The 17,548-nt window shown below is 35.7% G+C and overlaps 1 protein-coding gene across 1 annotated transcript in view; it reads left to right on the forward strand.

The window, feature by feature from the left end:
- The first annotated feature begins 264 nt into the window (after positions 1 to 264).
- The window catches only part of LOC311294159 (segment polarity protein dishevelled homolog DVL-2-like), an 81,968-nt gene continuing 64,684 nt past the window's right edge, over positions 265 to 17,548 (forward strand). Inside the window, exons 1-4 of the mRNA XM_084414875.1 lie at positions 265 to 679; positions 7,630 to 7,699; positions 9,366 to 9,520; positions 10,008 to 10,117. Coding sequence (XP_084271001.1) covers positions 519 to 679; positions 7,630 to 7,699; positions 9,366 to 9,520; positions 10,008 to 10,117 — 496 coding nt within the window. The 5' untranslated portion in view covers positions 265 to 518. The remainder of the gene's footprint in view (positions 680 to 7,629; positions 7,700 to 9,365; positions 9,521 to 10,007; positions 10,118 to 17,548) is intronic.

Here is a 17,548-nt window from a genome sequence, read left to right on the forward strand (position 1 = left end):
TAAAAATACATTTAGACCGTTTCACATAGTGATTGCTATTGGATATGTGGAGATTATCAATGCATTTACAACAACAACAAAATGTTTCTGTAGAGAATCACCCATTGCACCTTTAAGTGTCCACAAACTTTAGGGTGCACTATAGCTTGTTAAAAAATTTAGACTTAGAGGGTGTTGCGTTTATAATGGGGAATTGATGATGGGAGAGGGTGAACGAAGGGGGGTTTCACGCTCCTCCTAAACGTCATAACGCCGCGTTGGCTTTCCCTCCCCCAACCGCACTGTATGCATTCGCTGGAAAAGTTTGGGAACACCATGAATGTATGAATACCTGGGGAATTTAACAACAACAAAAGGAGGACAACAGGAATACGGTTTATAACCTTTCCCTCAGACGTCTAAAAATGAATACGAGGGAAACAGAAAGATCGTTTGTACCTTAAAATTGAAATGGTTCCCAGCTAATCCGCCTGGAAAGTTGGTTTTGTCTGAACGAAGGAGAAAAAACTACCGAGGAAATGGCGGAAACCAAAATAATATATCATATAGACGAGGAGGAGACGCCGTACCTGGTGAAGATTCCAATCTCTTCGGAAGAAATCTCACTGTTGGACTTTAAACAAGTCCTCAATAAACCTAACTATAAGTTCTTCTTCAAGTCCATGGATCAGGACTTTGGGTGAGTCGTGGACGTGAACGCGCATCCTCTTTTCAAGAGGCGATTGTATCAGATGGTAATTCCTAAGTATTTTGACAACAAACAACATACTATTGTTTGTACTGTTACTTTACCTTCTTCTGTACTGAATTATTACTATTTTAACTAATCATTGTATTTACATGGTTCTCAAATATACTTAAAATAATACAGTGTTAGTAGCATGGTACATATACAAAAATATTTCAATACTATGATATCATCATGTCTCGTAATCTTTGTTAATATGGTTCCATGTGCAAACAACATGCATGGAATTATACTAAAGTGTAACATGGTTTTTGGACAACCATGATACATGAATTGGAGCACAATGGTATGCTATAGTACCATGACATTACCATGTCATACCATCACTGCTCCATGGTATAGCCATAGTACAGTTTTCTGAGGATGATTTATCCCCCCAAAAAAACCATGGCATTCATTTCATGGTATCACAATACAATGTCCGAAAACCCATTTAATCACTTATTTTTTTTAATCACTTTTTTTCTTTTATCACATTAATCACACATGACCCATACAGAATGAGTGCTGAGATTTAATTTCACCGCAATTTCTGTTAGTTTGGCAACTAAATGTTTAGGCCATTTCATTTTTTTAAGGTAATCTCAAAGGTAAAAACTAAGTCTCTAAGAGTATAACTAAGGTGTGCATGTCTGTAGTAGAAAAATCCCCTAAGTGGTTAAAGCGTAGTATAAAGTGTAGTTAGGACTTGGTTAGGGGAATGTCACTTTAGAGCAGCTGTTGATTAGATCAGCACACACCAGTGATGCTGCTAATGTCTCAATCAGTTTTATCTACACAAACAAAGCCTACAATGGTTATCAATATTTATTGACACGCACACATTTATATTTACATGAGAGAGAGAGAAAGAACTATGGTACCTGATGCTGTCTCTATATGTACCTCAGTCTATTGTTAATGATTAATTAGAAGACTTGTGTTTCCAACATCCTTATAAGTCCTGTCTGTGAAATCCTGTATTTGTATCTGTCTTTTGTGTTAGAAAGTCTCAGCCAAACTGGCTGTCTCCTCTCAGCAGCTGTGTATCTAAATGCCCACCTCTCATACAAACCTGGGAGCATGTGTTCCCTGTCCCTAACAGAGTAATCTGATTAAATCATAAAAGCTTTGATTTTTCTCTGCTTTCTCCTTTATGGTTGCTGTAATGTGTAAAGTGCTGACAGTCATTAGTAAGGCCCTTTATACACTATTTGTATAGTTCACTGTTCTTCTCCAGTGTATGACCTCTGTCTGACCTTGCTGTGCTCACTTTAGATGCTTACTCTTGCCTTGTTTACCCCTTACAGGACAACAGGCAATGTTTAGGAGCTCAGTTACTGCACAGAAGTTTCTAGATGTGAATAAAGAGGGAACATTACGTTTTATTTGTGTACTTTACATTTGTGTGGTCCGTGTCCTTAAAATTAAAACGGTGAAATGCTGGTTGATTTTCCTCTCTGATACATCAGAGAGGAAAATCAACCAGCATTTCACCGTAATGTAATTGTCATGTAATTACTCATGTTATTGCCTGAAACTAATTTTAGGCATACAATAAAGTAAAAGCCATAACACACCAAACTGACATTAAAGACTGTGTGCAGCACTTGCTTACCATTTTGTATAATGATCATGTTGATTACTGTTGACAAATGTTTCTCCAGGACTAAGTTTTATTGCTTCAAATAACAAAAGACATTACAAAACTTGTTCCATACCTCAAATATTTGTGGAATTTATGATTCAGTATTAAAAGGCATCTTGATCTAGATCTTGAAAGAAAAGAACAGCTGTAGTAATATCAGAGATTGTCTTATTATAGGGAGATGAGAGAGTCTGTATCTTCTTACCACTGGAGAAAGCATAACAGCTAACTTGGATCATCATGTGGGTCACCATATTGGCAGTGATGTCAGTGTCCGCCGTTCAAAGTTTTAGGACAGTCAGTTACAGATTATGTTAATCAGTTTCTTGTGGATTAGCGTGTTGGTCTCGGTATATGTTCTATATTTGGTGTTAAATGGCTAGTAAACGTACAGTAGGACTGCATTGTTTGTGGAATGTGCTTTACTGTGGAAAAAAAAATGTGTGAATATCTATTACTGCAAATTACTAGTCACTGCAGGGTGCAAAAAACTACATTTAAGATTACACTAAAACCTTAATTGTAATTTAATCTATATTTAATTCATTAATTAATTAATGTTTTTTATTTTTTTTACCATCATTCATTAAAAAGCGTTTATATCATCATCAACATTAGGCAAACCGCAGTCATAAATCATTACAATACAAGACTAACCTGGCAGCTATAGAAAGAACACTTTTTATTTTTATTTTTTTTATTAACAACATGCAATATAAAACAACAACATACTTTTTTTTTTAATTATTATCATTTACTTTTTTATTTTATTTGTTATATTTATTTTTATGTATATTTGTGTTTGTATTCATGTACATCCCATAAAGACTTCTTTGACGTCTTTGATGTCGATTGTTATGTATTCTGTAATGTATCCTTTTTTTTTCTTCAAAGTTTGATACATGAACAGACTTCCAAGTCAAGGATAACAAATTCAGGTGGAGGTTTCATGTAAACACTTGTATGTTTGACTTGTGATGTGGTTCCTTTCGTTCTTTTCTATTTATTTGTTTTGAATAATCCCTGTAATGCCAATGATAATAATAAAATAATAATAATAATAATAAAAAAAAATATATATAACACAATTAAATTGTTTATTTTTCTCTTTATTCATTAAAATGCATAATATCAGCATCATATGCATACCTGTAGTTATAATATTCATTACAATTTAAGTCTTATCATAACTGGTAAAACCTGGCCAAAGAAACAAATCTGTATGTTTGACTTTTTTTTAGACAATATACAATACCATTCAATATTAATATTAATTACTATGATGAGTCCTACCTGTCGTGACATTCCCTTCTCTGCCTTCTCTTATAAAATAGCATTTTTATCATAGTAAAATCTACATATCATTCCCAACAAAAAGATTGGTTAGCGTAAAACATGTTGAAGATTAGTGGACAGGCTGCCTGCCAAAAGCTATTTCCTCACAAAAGCCGTTTATTCAGCGTAGTGATGCCTCTTCTCCATTGACATCAATTAAAAAAAACAGCCTCTGGTCTCCTTTCCTGCAGTTGTTAGCATTAGCAGTTACGCTTTTTTGGCCAAAGGTTGCAGCATTGTCTTCTAGTGGCTTTGGTAATATTACAGTTGTTTGTTTGTCGTAATTTTTATTATTAATACATCTAATTTAAACAGTGTATTTTAAGTTGTGATGTTTACCATTGCAGACCTTGGCCATTGTAAAAATATGTTAATGCAAAACCTCTCGTGGCCTATTGTTTAATGATGCAGTCTGCAGATGTGGGAAGTATTAGGACCATGGCTATATGCACATGTGACATGTTTCCAAGACATTCATGCAGTTATCCTAAGATTAAAAAATGTGGCATAGTCTGTCATCATTCACCTCTCTCTCACCTTCTGTTTCTATCTCACTTTCTCTTTCAAACACCTAATTGAAATTAGCATGCTGGTGCTCCCTTGCCAGGCCTGTTGTATCTATACATTTGTTCTTTAAAGTACTCTTGCGAGCACAATGAACATAACTAAATACGACAACATGTTTACTTTCTACCCGTAACAACAGTAATTTAAGTTAATTCAAAATGAACTAACCAAACCAATGTTATGAGCATTTGCATCCTGTATAATTATGCTAATAAAACCTGGATCACTGCTGGACTTAAATGATACAAACATAGATTTCTTTGAAAATAGTTTCTTGGCTCTGTGGATCCTACTGTTGTAGCTCCCAATGGGGTCTTTAACCTTAGTTGCCTTGATAATTTCCACATGTGCCGGTCGCTCTCACAAATGTGAGTAATTTATTGTTTGGAAAAGAAAGCTTGTTGCAAGGAAAAAATGCTTGCAAAGTTCCAAGGCCTGCCAATACATAATTATATTATTTCCTTAGGGATTCATCAACTCAACCGAAAGGCAGGAATGTTGTTATGGATTATCCTTTAAAGCCATAAAACTCAAAATGGATCCCATTTGCTTGCTTAATAATGATCTGATTTTACTGTCCACAAGTCATTGGTGCAAATGATTTGGGGCTGTGTATCACCAAGAATCTGACTATGATTCGTATCACGATACAGAAGTTGTGATAAGATATATAGTGATATTTCTTGTTTTTTTTTTTAGGAAGAGGATTTAAAAAACTTTTAGGCTAATAATTTGCTCAGGTTTTGGTGATGCATATGGTGATGTGTTCTTTATTTAATCAGAACAGTGGGATCTCCTTTTGCATTTATTAGTTCCTGCAACCAACATCATATCACTATATGAAATTTTCTTATTATCCTAATATCCCAAAGAAAACAAATGTTTGTCTTCATTATTTTTCATCAAACAACTGTCCTATTCTACTGCTGTCAAAAAGCTCTCTTGTTTTTCAAAAATGTGATCATATTGTGGTCTTTGTTCTTTTTAATCTCGGACTTAATTGCTTTGCACAGTGGCTGCTGAATTTACTGCTATACTTAATTTTTTACTTCATTGAACAAACAAACTAAAAATTTTGAGATAAACTAAACTAAAAACTTCAGAGATTGTTACAAATTAAACATTTTGGTTCAACAGAATTTTGTTTGTGTCTAATGCTGCATGTTTCTTATTCTCACTTGCAATGAGTGATGGTCAATCACTGTTCTCAGAAAAATATTAATGTGAAAAAAATATATCAGACAATATTGATACAATATTGTGAGATTTTTCCCCCCACCTCATTATGTAATAAGTAATACATTATTAATGTAATGATTTTTGTAATTTATTTCAAAACTTAAAATCTTAAGCTCAATGTAATATTGATTTTCACATAAAGTATGGGTTATTGAATATAGTAGCAACTTAAGTTAATACCAGCACATAATGTTGAAGTGCAACAATGTTTTTACAATATAATTATTTTTAATATATAAAATTTGAAAACAAAACGTAATAAATAGCTTACTATTAAATAAGCTATTACATTAACGTTTACATTAAGTTTTTTTTTTTTTTTAACTGTAGTATTCTTCAGAAGCCAGATGGTGGCTTTCATAAGATGCGTTCTCATTCACAGACAGTGTATTGTGTGTTTGTTTGTTTTAAGGTTGAAGGACCTCTGTCATAGACCTGGGAATGTATGTCCATAAGAACATGAATGATTCTTTATCTTTAAGTCTCATGCAGGCAGGGACAAGCCTCAGGGCTCTCTTTCCATGGGAGAGATCCAGAGATGTAGAAAACAAGGAACTAACCTATACTAAATAAAGGGCAGAGAGGAATAGAGTCAGGGACGTCTGAGTGGCTTTATGTGAAAAGCTTACACGTTTAAGGTTTCTTTATGGGAATGCGTGTCTGGCTTCAACTTCCTGCCTCTTGCTTTCAGTGTAGTGCAACATCTGAGGATCTGAAGAATATGTAAAATTTTATTCACATATATGGTGTGTTTTGTGAAAGGATTTGAAATCCATTTTGAATAATTTTTCTTCTTGAAATTTAAGTCTTTGGTAATATTTAGAATGGCATGCAATATAGCATTAGCAGTATGTAGTATTTATAATGCACAGGATGTGTTTTTGAAATGCATTCCCAGTTTCACAGACAAGGCATAGTCCTAGTCCCAGACTAAAATGGATGTTTGAACTGTCTTAACCGAAAGCAATTGTCTCAAGATACACACCAGTATTTAACAGCAACATTTACATTTTATGCAAATACAGAGCAGTATAACATATATCACTGTATTTAATAATAAATATAAAAACCAGAGATAAATGAATGCTGTGTTCACATGTTGTGAATAATAACATGATTATGAAATGGAAAATTAAATTATAAAAACATTTTTTAAGATGCGCTTTCATTCACAGACTGTGTGTGTTTTGTGTCAGTTCTGCGCTGAAGCGCTTTGGGAATACTTCTTTGTTTGTAATGCTCTCATTCATTATTGAAGTTTTGAACTTTAAACTTCAAAATGTAGGATTTACAGATTCTCACTTCAGTGAAAACTGAATTGCAGTGTGGTGTGAAAGTGAAGAATATTCCAATAATATTCCAGTGTTCTCTGTAATAGTAATAATATTAATAATAATAATAATATTTTTGTATATGAATGAATGAATAGTTTTTATTATTGTGTCTTGCATACTACTGTATGCCCAGCCCTAATGGGCTTGTAAGACACCAATATCACCTACAAATTTTTTTTATTTTTTTTTTATTAATACAATAATGAATAAATTAATACAACAGAATTGTTCCTGCTCCATCTGCTCCTAATGTCACATCCACACTATAATAGAGGTGTAATACTGCTGAGTGCAATACAACTTTGTATGTGATACTTCTGCTGGTATAATATCATGAGAGAAAAAAGCTACCATGACAACACAAGAGACATTGTGACAAGTTACCCTAGTATCTGTATCTATGAATCTGTGGTATCTATACATATGTGATTTTACATGTGTAGAAACTACTTTTAGTTATTGAAACTGCTTTTAGTTGTTTTACGGTGGGTTGAATGGTTCTTACACAATGTAAACTCATAACTGACATAAATACAGAATAATCAAATGTTATAATGTTATGTAGCCTACTTTTTGAAATTTTACACTACTTTTACATACGGTACTTAAAAATATATTGGTCAGCATACAGTACATACTGTGCAGTAAGCATGACATTACTATGTTATTCTGGACATGGTCTGTCTTATATCTGAGTCTTTGTCTGTATTTCTTTGAGCTAGAGTTTGTGTAAATTTGTTAACTCTGTGTATGTCTGTCCCTGTGGTGTGTTTTGGCAGGGTGGTGAAAGAAGAGATATCAGACGACTCTGCAAAACTTCCCTGCTTTAATGGAAGAGTGGTTTCTTGGGTAGGAGATGGCTCTTTGCACATTCACTACAAGCATAACCTGTTACTGTACTATTATATTATTTTGTTATATTCACTTAAAATGTTTAAACAGTCTACACCAGGGTTCTAAATTGTATTTATCGGCACAAAATGACATAAATGCGAAGTGAAGTTATGCTAGTCACAATGTGTAAATCACGTGATGAAATAATGAAACAAAGTACATATTTCAAGGCCAGTAAATTTTCACAATGCACTTGTCACAATTACATTGCATAAGAATGGTTCCCTTTCAAAAGCTACACTCAATGTTAGCTAAAGCACTTTGGGAATACTTCTTTGTATGACCAGCTGTGAATAATGTGTGTAACACGTCAATGAAATTGTCATTGAACTTGACAGCCTCAGACGGTGGCGACATTGGAATGTGTGCTCGTCAGAGGCTATAATTAGATGTGCCACAGGTGCATCCTTTCTTTGTCTTCAGAACCATACTGTGTGTGTGTGTGTGTGTGTGTGTGTGTGAGTGTGTGTGTGACAAGCTCTCTTTCTGTCTCTCTGCTTAGGAGTTAGTTTTCACTAGGCAGTGGGCAGAATATTCTCTCTTTCTTCACTCACTCTTCAAGGAATGCTGTGAGCTAATCAAGGAAGTGCTTGTGAGCACACACTACACAACCGTGAGGAGTCTAGACATTGATTGTAGCTTTTGAAAGAGAACGTCTCAGGTTACTTGACTGTAACCCTGTTACCTGAGAAAGCGGGAATGAGGTGCTGCGCTTCATCAAGTTCAAGTTCAAGTTCATTTTATTAATATAGCACATTTTATAACAGCCACTGACTGACCAAAGTGCTTTACAGAACTACAAAATTAAAAGAGAATAAGACCTGCATCACAGCACAACACAGATAGGTGCAGCAAAGCTAAGAGCAGCCTTAAACAGAAATAGCAAAAACGTTATGCGGCTTCATTGCCGCATTGAGGATGTCCCAGGACCGTTTTCAGACAAAGTGATACCTGAGGATGCACCTGTGGCACATCTAATTATAGCCTCTAATGAGCATTCCAATGACGTCACCATCTGAGGCTGTCAAGTTCAATGTCAATTTCATTGACGTGTTCCACACATTATTCATGGCTGGTCATACAAAGAAGTATTCTCAAAGCTCCTCAGCTCAGTATCTCGTTCCCGCTTTCTCAGGGAACATGTTACAGTCAAGTAACCAGAGACATTTTTACAAATGATTTAGACAGCTCGATCTATTTCATGAATGTGGTATGGTAAAAGTAAGTTTTGGACCCTGGTTTACACACAATATGTAGGCTACTCAACAAGAATAACAGTCTTTCTACTATAGTAGTGGCCTAAACATAACATATTTTTTAAGCCTGTGTATGAAATGTCACATGATATAATCTATAGTGTAAACCCGTCACAGGAGGTGTCACACCTTTATTGTACTCTTTGTGATGTTGACACGCTTTGAATAAGGTTAGGGGTGGATGCCCATGTCTAAAGTTTCTGTTCTTGATTTTCTTTTTCTCGTATGCTCTCTTCTGTGTCTCATTCCATCACATCTATCTTCCTTATGTTTTACCTTTTTCTTTAGCTGGTTTTACACTTTTTTTTTTGGAACCCCCTCTAAAGTTGGTTGAGCACCTGCTTTTCGATTTTTGGTTTCTTTAGCTGGTTTCCTCAGAAAGTGCTGCAGGGGAAGTTGCAACACCTCCAGCTCCTGTTGCAGGACTGCGAACCGAACCGTCCCCTCCTCCGCCCCCCCTTCCTCCGCCACCCACAGAGCGTCCAGGTGGCATTGGTGACTCAAGACCTCCTTCATTCCAGTAAGGCACAAACTGATGCACGTAAAAACCTCTCAGATACCATAAGCAATAATAAGTAAATTACTAAAGTACTTATGCTGGAAGTTGCTGGTCACTGGTTTGATTGGCGGTTATTTTTTTTTTTTTTTTTTTTTTTTTTTACTTTCACAACATTTTCTCTTTCAGAGCAGGGAAAAATTACAGGCCACATTTAGGACACCTGTTTAGGACATGATGTAACTTTTGAAAAAGCTTAACAATGGGTGTTCAGTTTGAGCTTTTTTGAATATGTAGAAAATATACCAGGGTTAAGGGGTTGTTAGGTCATTGCTAACATAATATGCTAAACCAGTATATATATTAAGTACACCATATGAGTAAGGAGTGTATTTTAGAGGAGTTTTGATGTTTTGGATGTGGGTTATTATTAGGTGGCTTCAGATCAATTGAAGCAGTACTTGTCTAATCACTCTCCCTCATCCTTTGTTTTTCTATTTCTTTCTCTCAGCCCTAATGTGGCCAGCAGTGTGGAGACTCTGGATGAAGCAACTGAAACAGAGTCGGTCATGTCGTTTAGGAGAGAAAGACCCAGACGCAGAGAGAGTTTAGAGCAGCACGGTCAGAACAATCTTTATGTGTTTGAATATTTGCATATTAGGAAAAGGATAAAGCAAAGCCAGGCAGTTGGTTGTTATGTCAAAATAAACCTCAACAGGGTGATCAGTTTTTGCAGTAACCGCAGTCTGGTTGTAAATTCACCTTTTTGAGATCAAAATAGATTACTTACGCGATTCGTCTAGATCCGATGAGTTGTTGAAAATGGGGGATGGGATCTGCGAGGACAGTCATGAGTGAATCATGAGGTCATGAGGTCACAATGAATGAATTTTCACGCATTGTATTTTAATATGAATCGTATTGAATCGGTCTGAATTTGCAAAAATCGTTCTTGAATCGAATAGAAAAACAGTGAATTCACCCCCCCCCCCAAAAAAACTGTCATAACTAAAACTGTCAAGTACAACCCCCCCAATATTTATACCATAGTTAATGGAAATATAGTCAGAGCTTTTATACGCGCTACGTGAATGGACCAATTATTGGCGCAATATGACTGAAGTCCGGTTTATTGTGCATTCGCCACGAATACACAATAAACCGGAGTTCAGTCATATTGCGCCAATAATTGAGCGCGCTGTTCCTATTACGACGCCGATGATAAAATGTTTGACCCATTTGACCCAAATTTAAAACGCTATAGAGAAAGTCAAACATGATCTAAAACAGCCACATAAACTTAAAAAGGCTGATGAAAAGAGGAGAAATCATCATCTTGCACCAACATAATTTAGAAAACTTTTAAAACCATATGACCACCCATACTATAATTTCTCATATTTGAATGTATTTATTGTGGAAAATATTGACTATCGTGTAGAATTTTTAATAGATCAAATGTTAAGGAAATATATTTTTTCAGTAGGCTATCTTTATATTACAACTGTGGCATGTTGTATCTATAGTTTCTAAATGTGTAGGTTAAGAATCAGGGTATCTTCCGTCCATTTCATTTCCTATTTGAAATGAAATAAGCAGAAACGAGAAACGGCGCCTTTATTCGTTTTTTCATTTTTTCCAAAAAACGAAAAAACGAGATTTCGGCTTGATTTTTCGTTTTTTAGTTCACAGGCAAAAAACGAATAAATGACTTCAGAATTCGTTTTGCTCATGTGGACGGTCATGAGGCGCCCCTGTCAGCCTATTGGTCAAGAAAATCTGATCATGTGACGTCATCGGTAGTTCCCCAGGTTTATTCAACAAAATAATAGTCCTATGGCTCTGCGTACCGCATATTAAACTGTTCAGGGCAGGTCCTGGGCTTACTTATGTGCAACTTAACGCGTTTCAGAGAAATATTTATCAGAAATATTAAATATTAATCTGCACCCAGACGGTTTTATTAGCCTAAATCTGTCTGGTGCTGCGCTAGGCAGCGCAGCGGGTGAATGTTCAGTCAACTGCATACGCAACAGTCATAACTCTTCTTTTAGACAATAGCCTACGCTCAGTTTTGGACAAGGGGTGGTTATTGCAAATACTGTAATGCAAAACTGCTGATGGTGGTGGGTACCGCGATGATGGTAAATAAAATTGTACTGTAACTGTAGCCGCGAGAGTGAGACAGCGAGATGATCGACAGAACAATAGGACATAGGATAGCGGAGGAAAAAGCGCAAGATTTTGTTAGTAAAAAAATATTTAGGCCTATTTGTTTAATATAAGTGAGTTTGTCTTTGAAAACAACAACAAAAAGGTGAAATAACAGTGTGATCACAAAACTGAGCGTTCGTTTTAAAGGGAAAAATCTCAAATATATTTTATTTATTTGTTAGCCTATGCTGTTGTTATTCCGTCTTAATCGTTTTGTTAATTCAAATGTAATACTATGCAGGAGTTTTTTTTTATTGTAGCCTACTATTTTATTGTTGTTGTGTTTTCATTAAAAAATAACAATGAACCGCATTCGTTTGAAAGGTTAATCCATAGGTCTTTCATTTACTTGTGTTATCTCATCCGTCTTATTAGCTTTGTTAATAACGAATAGGCTAATGTTAATTAAAATTGTTCAAAGAGTGGAGGAAGATGTTGTCAAACATTAAAAAAATCTCAAATAAACGCTATATGCTGAACATACCCTCACTGTTCGATTTCCGTGTAGGCTACTTACGGAGCGGGTCAAATTGACAAATTGGTCAAATTGTTTTTTAACCATTTTTAAAACCGTTTTCTTTTTATAAACAGTATAGGCCTACTGACTTTTTTTGCATAATTTTTTTTTACGTTTTAATTTTTTCTTACACATTTTATGCTTATAACATCATAACTGAACAATTAAATGTAGCTGTATAATGAAAATAATGTTTATTTTTCCTAACTTTCCCTTTAGTTTCCTATAGACATAGTTCCCTAGTTTCCCTAGTTTCATTCATTTTCTGTATCTTCAACAACATTTTCCTCAATCTCTGAAGCATCCTCTAACTCGGAAACATCTTCTTATCAGTATCATCAAAAACCTGTGAAATTACTTATTTAAATGTCAATCTTTGGGAGCTCATTTTTCCTGCTGTCTATGCCAAAGTCTTGTGCCACACTAAGCAAAATTGTGGGAAAGCTCATTATTCACTCATATGGGAGTGAGAAACAAAACATAACAAAAACATACATCAAATAAATGTTTTTTATTTATGTATTGGCTCTGTAAAGCTGCCTTTGAAAATCATAAAAGGTTAAAAGCTAGGTATTTCAGATATCTTGAATATAGAAATGAGAGCTTATTTGTTATCAAGCATGTTATCATCAGCAACTTTGCATGCATGATCATGATGATAAATGAAAAAAAAAAGTCACAAAATACCAACAAACAAAGGTTTAATATTATTTCAGGTAGATTGAAACAATGATGGCTCATTTTTACCATCTGTGGCTGACAAAATATTTTTCTGTATTAAAATAAGTGGAAAAGCTAATTATAGCTTCATAAGGTTGTAAAAAAAAAAAAAAAAAAATATATATAACCAAGCAATTTTATTATTTTGGGTCAGTAGCCTACAGTTGCATTAGAGCGTTAAAATGTTTGGGTCAAATTGACCCGTGAACATCAGGAACGTAACCTACTATAGCCTAGTAATTTTGTTTGTATAGGCTATGTCAAAACACATCAGCATGTTGAAACTTTGCATGTTCGTCATGATAAATGAGAAAAAGTCACAAAATATCAAGAAAAAAAACATAGGTTAACCAGTATTTCCAACAACTAGAAAGGGTTATTTCACACCTGCTTCATTTAGTTCTGTTGAATCGCACTAGAGTTCATTTTCCCCCTTGGTGCGGTTCGTTTGGGCAGGTGTGAATGCAGCAATCGCACTCGGGTGCGCGCACCAAAAGTAGACCAAACAAGCGGTACGCTTTCAAACGAACTCAGGAGCGGTTCGTTTGTGGTGAGAAAGTGATCCGACCTCGAACAGACCCAATTGCCAAAGAACGGCGCATTTTTGGACTAAACCAGCTGCCCGCACGTTAATTCTGACAATCAAATTGCAGAAATATGTTCACGACCCATCTGGCCAACGAGTGATGTGGATGTTGTCACGTGACTGCATTTTGGTTCGTTTCATCAACTGATTCGGACCAGAGCAATCAGTGTGGTGTGAAAAGGAACCAAAACGCCTGAAAAATGCAACAAAGTATAATTTTCTCCCTTGGTCCGGAATGAACGGAACTACAGATGTGAAAGCACCCTAAACGGTTCTAATTGACCCGCAACATAAGGGTTAGGGTGCTGACGGGGGACTTCTGGCGTGGAGTCCGAAAAAAAAAAAAATTATGGGTGGTAATAAAAATCAAGTTTAAACAAACTCGTGTTGTGTTTTGGCTATGCATACATCTTACGTGTGTTTGTGGTTGTATTTTACGCTGTAGGCTACAATTACACTGGCATGGGTCACCAACATAGCCCAGCACAGTTTTAACTCCCGCATCCGCATAACTTGTAGCATAAAACAACAGCATTATAGGCTAACAAATAAATAAAATATATTTGGAAATTTCCCTTTAAAACGAACGCTCAGTTTTGTGATCACACTGTTATTTCACCGTTTTGTTGTTGTTGTTTTCAAAGACAAACTCACTTTTATATTAAACAAATAAATATTTCTTTACTAACAAAATCTTGCGCTTTTTCCTCCGCTATCGTCCTGTCAATCATCTCGCTGTCTCACTCTCGCGGCTACAGTTACAGTACAATTTTATTTACCATCATCGCGGTATACCCACCACCATCAGCAGTTTTGCATTACAGTATTTGCAATAGCCACCCCTTGTCCAAAACTGAGCGTATTGTCTAAAAGAAGAGTTATGACTGATGCTACACTTGACTGAACATGCTTCACCCGCTGCGCTGTCTAGCGCAGCACCACACAGATTTAACTCCGCACAGCTAATAAAACCGTCTGGGTGCAGATATTTAATATTTATGATATATAAATATTTCTCTGAAACGCGATAAGTTGCACATAAGTAAGCCCAGGACCTGCCCTGAATAGTTTAATATGCGGTACGCAGAGCCATAGGACTATTATTTTGTTGAATAAACCTGGGGAACTACCGATGACGTCACATGATCAGATTTTCTTGACCAATCGGCTGACAGGGGCGCCTCATGACCGTCCACATGTGCAAAACGAATTTTTAAGTAATTTATTCGTTTTTTGCCTGTGAACTAAAAAACGAAAAATCAAGCCGAAATCTCGTTTATTCGTTTTTTTGGAAAAAACGAAAAAACGAATAAAGGCGCCGTTTCTCGTTTCTGCTTATTTCATTTCAAATAGGAAATGAAATGGACGGAAGATACCCTGATTGTTAAGGTTGCTATTTTTCATAACAAATGCTATAGAAAAAAAACGTCAACATTGGCATGGTAATGTGGAGTCATCAATGGTCTTACCTGTAATTATAGACTTTTCAAACGATTTCAAGAACAGTGGTACATTTTCATAAGGGCAAGTTCAAGTCTCGAATCGAATCGTTCTGAATTTGCAAAAATCATTCTTGAATTAAAACGAAAAAAAGTGAATCGTGAATCGAATCGAGCTTTCTACCCAAAGATTAGAATCAAGAGTTTTAAAGTCTGGACCTTCATGAGTTATTGAGTGTGAAATGTGTTCTATTCTAATGATCATTAGGAAAAGCCTTCAGATATTAAGAAATCAGCCAAAAATCATTAAGAGCCTGGTGAACTGTTAAAGGTGCATTGTGTAATGTTTAGGAGGATCTGTTGACAGAAATGCAATATCATATACAAAACTATGTTTTCAATGGTGTATAAAGACCTTACTTAATAAACCGTTATGTTTTTATTACCTTAGAATGAGCAAATTCTATCTACATACACCGCGGGTCCCCTTTGAAATGCACTGACATGATTACAGTAGCCCTAAACGGACAAACGCGTTTCGTCACTATGTAGTTCTTCGTGCAAAGAAGCTAGCTAAAGTCAGTGAATAAAACACTGACACAGTGATGAACAAGTAACAATAATGTTCGCAATAACATATCGTTTTACTGAATAATTAGGTAAACCTAATTTCTTAATTTATCTTTGTAAAGAAACCTCATTGCTTAACTGGCTACTCTCTGCTGTCTTAGACGACGACATCTCCTGTCGGCCACTGTAACCTCTGCTGGTTGCAATTCGCAACTTCACAACTAGATGCCGCTAGAAATTACACAGTGCACCTTTAAAGGGATACTCCACTTTTGTTGGAAATAGGCTCATTTTACAACTCCCCCAGAGTTAAACAGTTGAGTTTTACCGTTTTCGAATCCATTCAGCCGAACTCCAGGTCTGGCGGTACCACTTTTAGCATAGCTTAGCATAGATCATTGAATCGGACAAGACCATTAGCATCTCTCTCAAAAAAATAAGCGATGCTAATGGTCTTGTCCGATTCAATGATCTATGCTAAGCTATGCTAAAAGGGGTACTGCCAGACCCGGAGATCGGCTGAATGGATTTGAAAACGGTAAAACTCAACTGTTTAACCCTGGGGGAGTTGTAAAATGAGCCTATTTCCAAAAAAAGTGGAGTATCCCTTTAAGGAGTAGGAAATGAACAATTTCAATATGAAAATAAGAAAATGTTAAGTAAAGTTAGTCCCATGGCACTGTGTAGACAAGACAATTCTGTCATACTAACATTATAAGTGCACCACAGGAACCATTATAAAACAACAAAACAATTCATGACCCCTTTAACACCCGCCAAATGTGGGTAAAAATCAACTGTGGAGGGTAACAATGTCAAATCACTAGGCTGTTTGGCGGGTTGTTTCACAAATTATGTTCACTCAATTTGTTGCCAAAGTTTATGTAATCTGCACAGATTTAGCACACAACTCCTCAGTCAGTATGAATATTAAATATAGCCGAATTACGCAGCACCTGTGCATTTCTGGCTTACTTCAACATAACCGTCACTAAGCAACAAATAAAGGCGCGCTGGTTTGTTTGCTTTGAAAGGAATAGCGCAGACCCAAGAAACATAATAATGTGGGGTAACTAACCCTGTGTAAAAGGACAGAACCACCCAGTAATGAAGAAGTACATCTGCCAATTCTTAGCAGACCCTGGCCAGATATAAATACTGATGTTACGGCAGTGATCAAAATGTGTAAATAACCTTTGACACTAATATTACGCTTCAAATAAAGATTGCATTTTAAAGGCCAATTCACACCGCACCAACAGACGCAGACAGACGGCAACAGACACTTCGTCGGGTTTTGTCAGATCAGTGTCGGAGTTTGTATTCGCCAATTGAACTTACTGAATGGGATTTAGAATGTCTAAGAAGTGACGTTCTGTAATCAGGTTACTGTCGCCGTTGGTTTGCATCTGTCTGTGCAGTGTGAATTGACCTTAATAGACTGTTATGCAGTAGCTGGCGACCAGTGACCTTTGTATTTGATGGAGATTTGCTCAAAAACTCTGGACGAAACTAGTCTTCATTCATTAATTTCAAACTATTTTTTACGTAATTTATTTATTTAAAACAATAAATATTTTTTTTAATAGACTCATTTATAACATTTTAGAAATGTATAAATAGACTCATTTATAACATTAAATAGAACATTTTGGATGGGTGTCTCGCATCTTTGTCCCCTTCTTCATCCCTGATGAGTTTGCATCCCTGATTATCCCACTTATTATAAGGCTGAGTGTCCATTATTGTCCTTTAACCGATACATTATCTTTTATATCAGATAATGATATAAATGATAATGATAAATGATATAAATGATAATGATAATTATTCATTATCATTATCATTATCTTGTCCAACTTTACGCTCTAAATTAAAAAAAATAAGATGTTGGACCGTCCATATCCCTTGTAGACAAAAATCTGCTTCTCACAAGAGCCGTTTTTAAAGGGGTGGTTGAATATGATTTCACTTTTATAACTTTAGTTAGTGTGTAATGTTGCTGT

This window comes from Rutilus rutilus (assembly GCF_951802725.1).
Source record: "Rutilus rutilus genome assembly, chromosome: 7".
NCBI lineage: Eukaryota > Metazoa > Chordata > Actinopteri > Cypriniformes > Leuciscidae > Rutilus > Rutilus rutilus.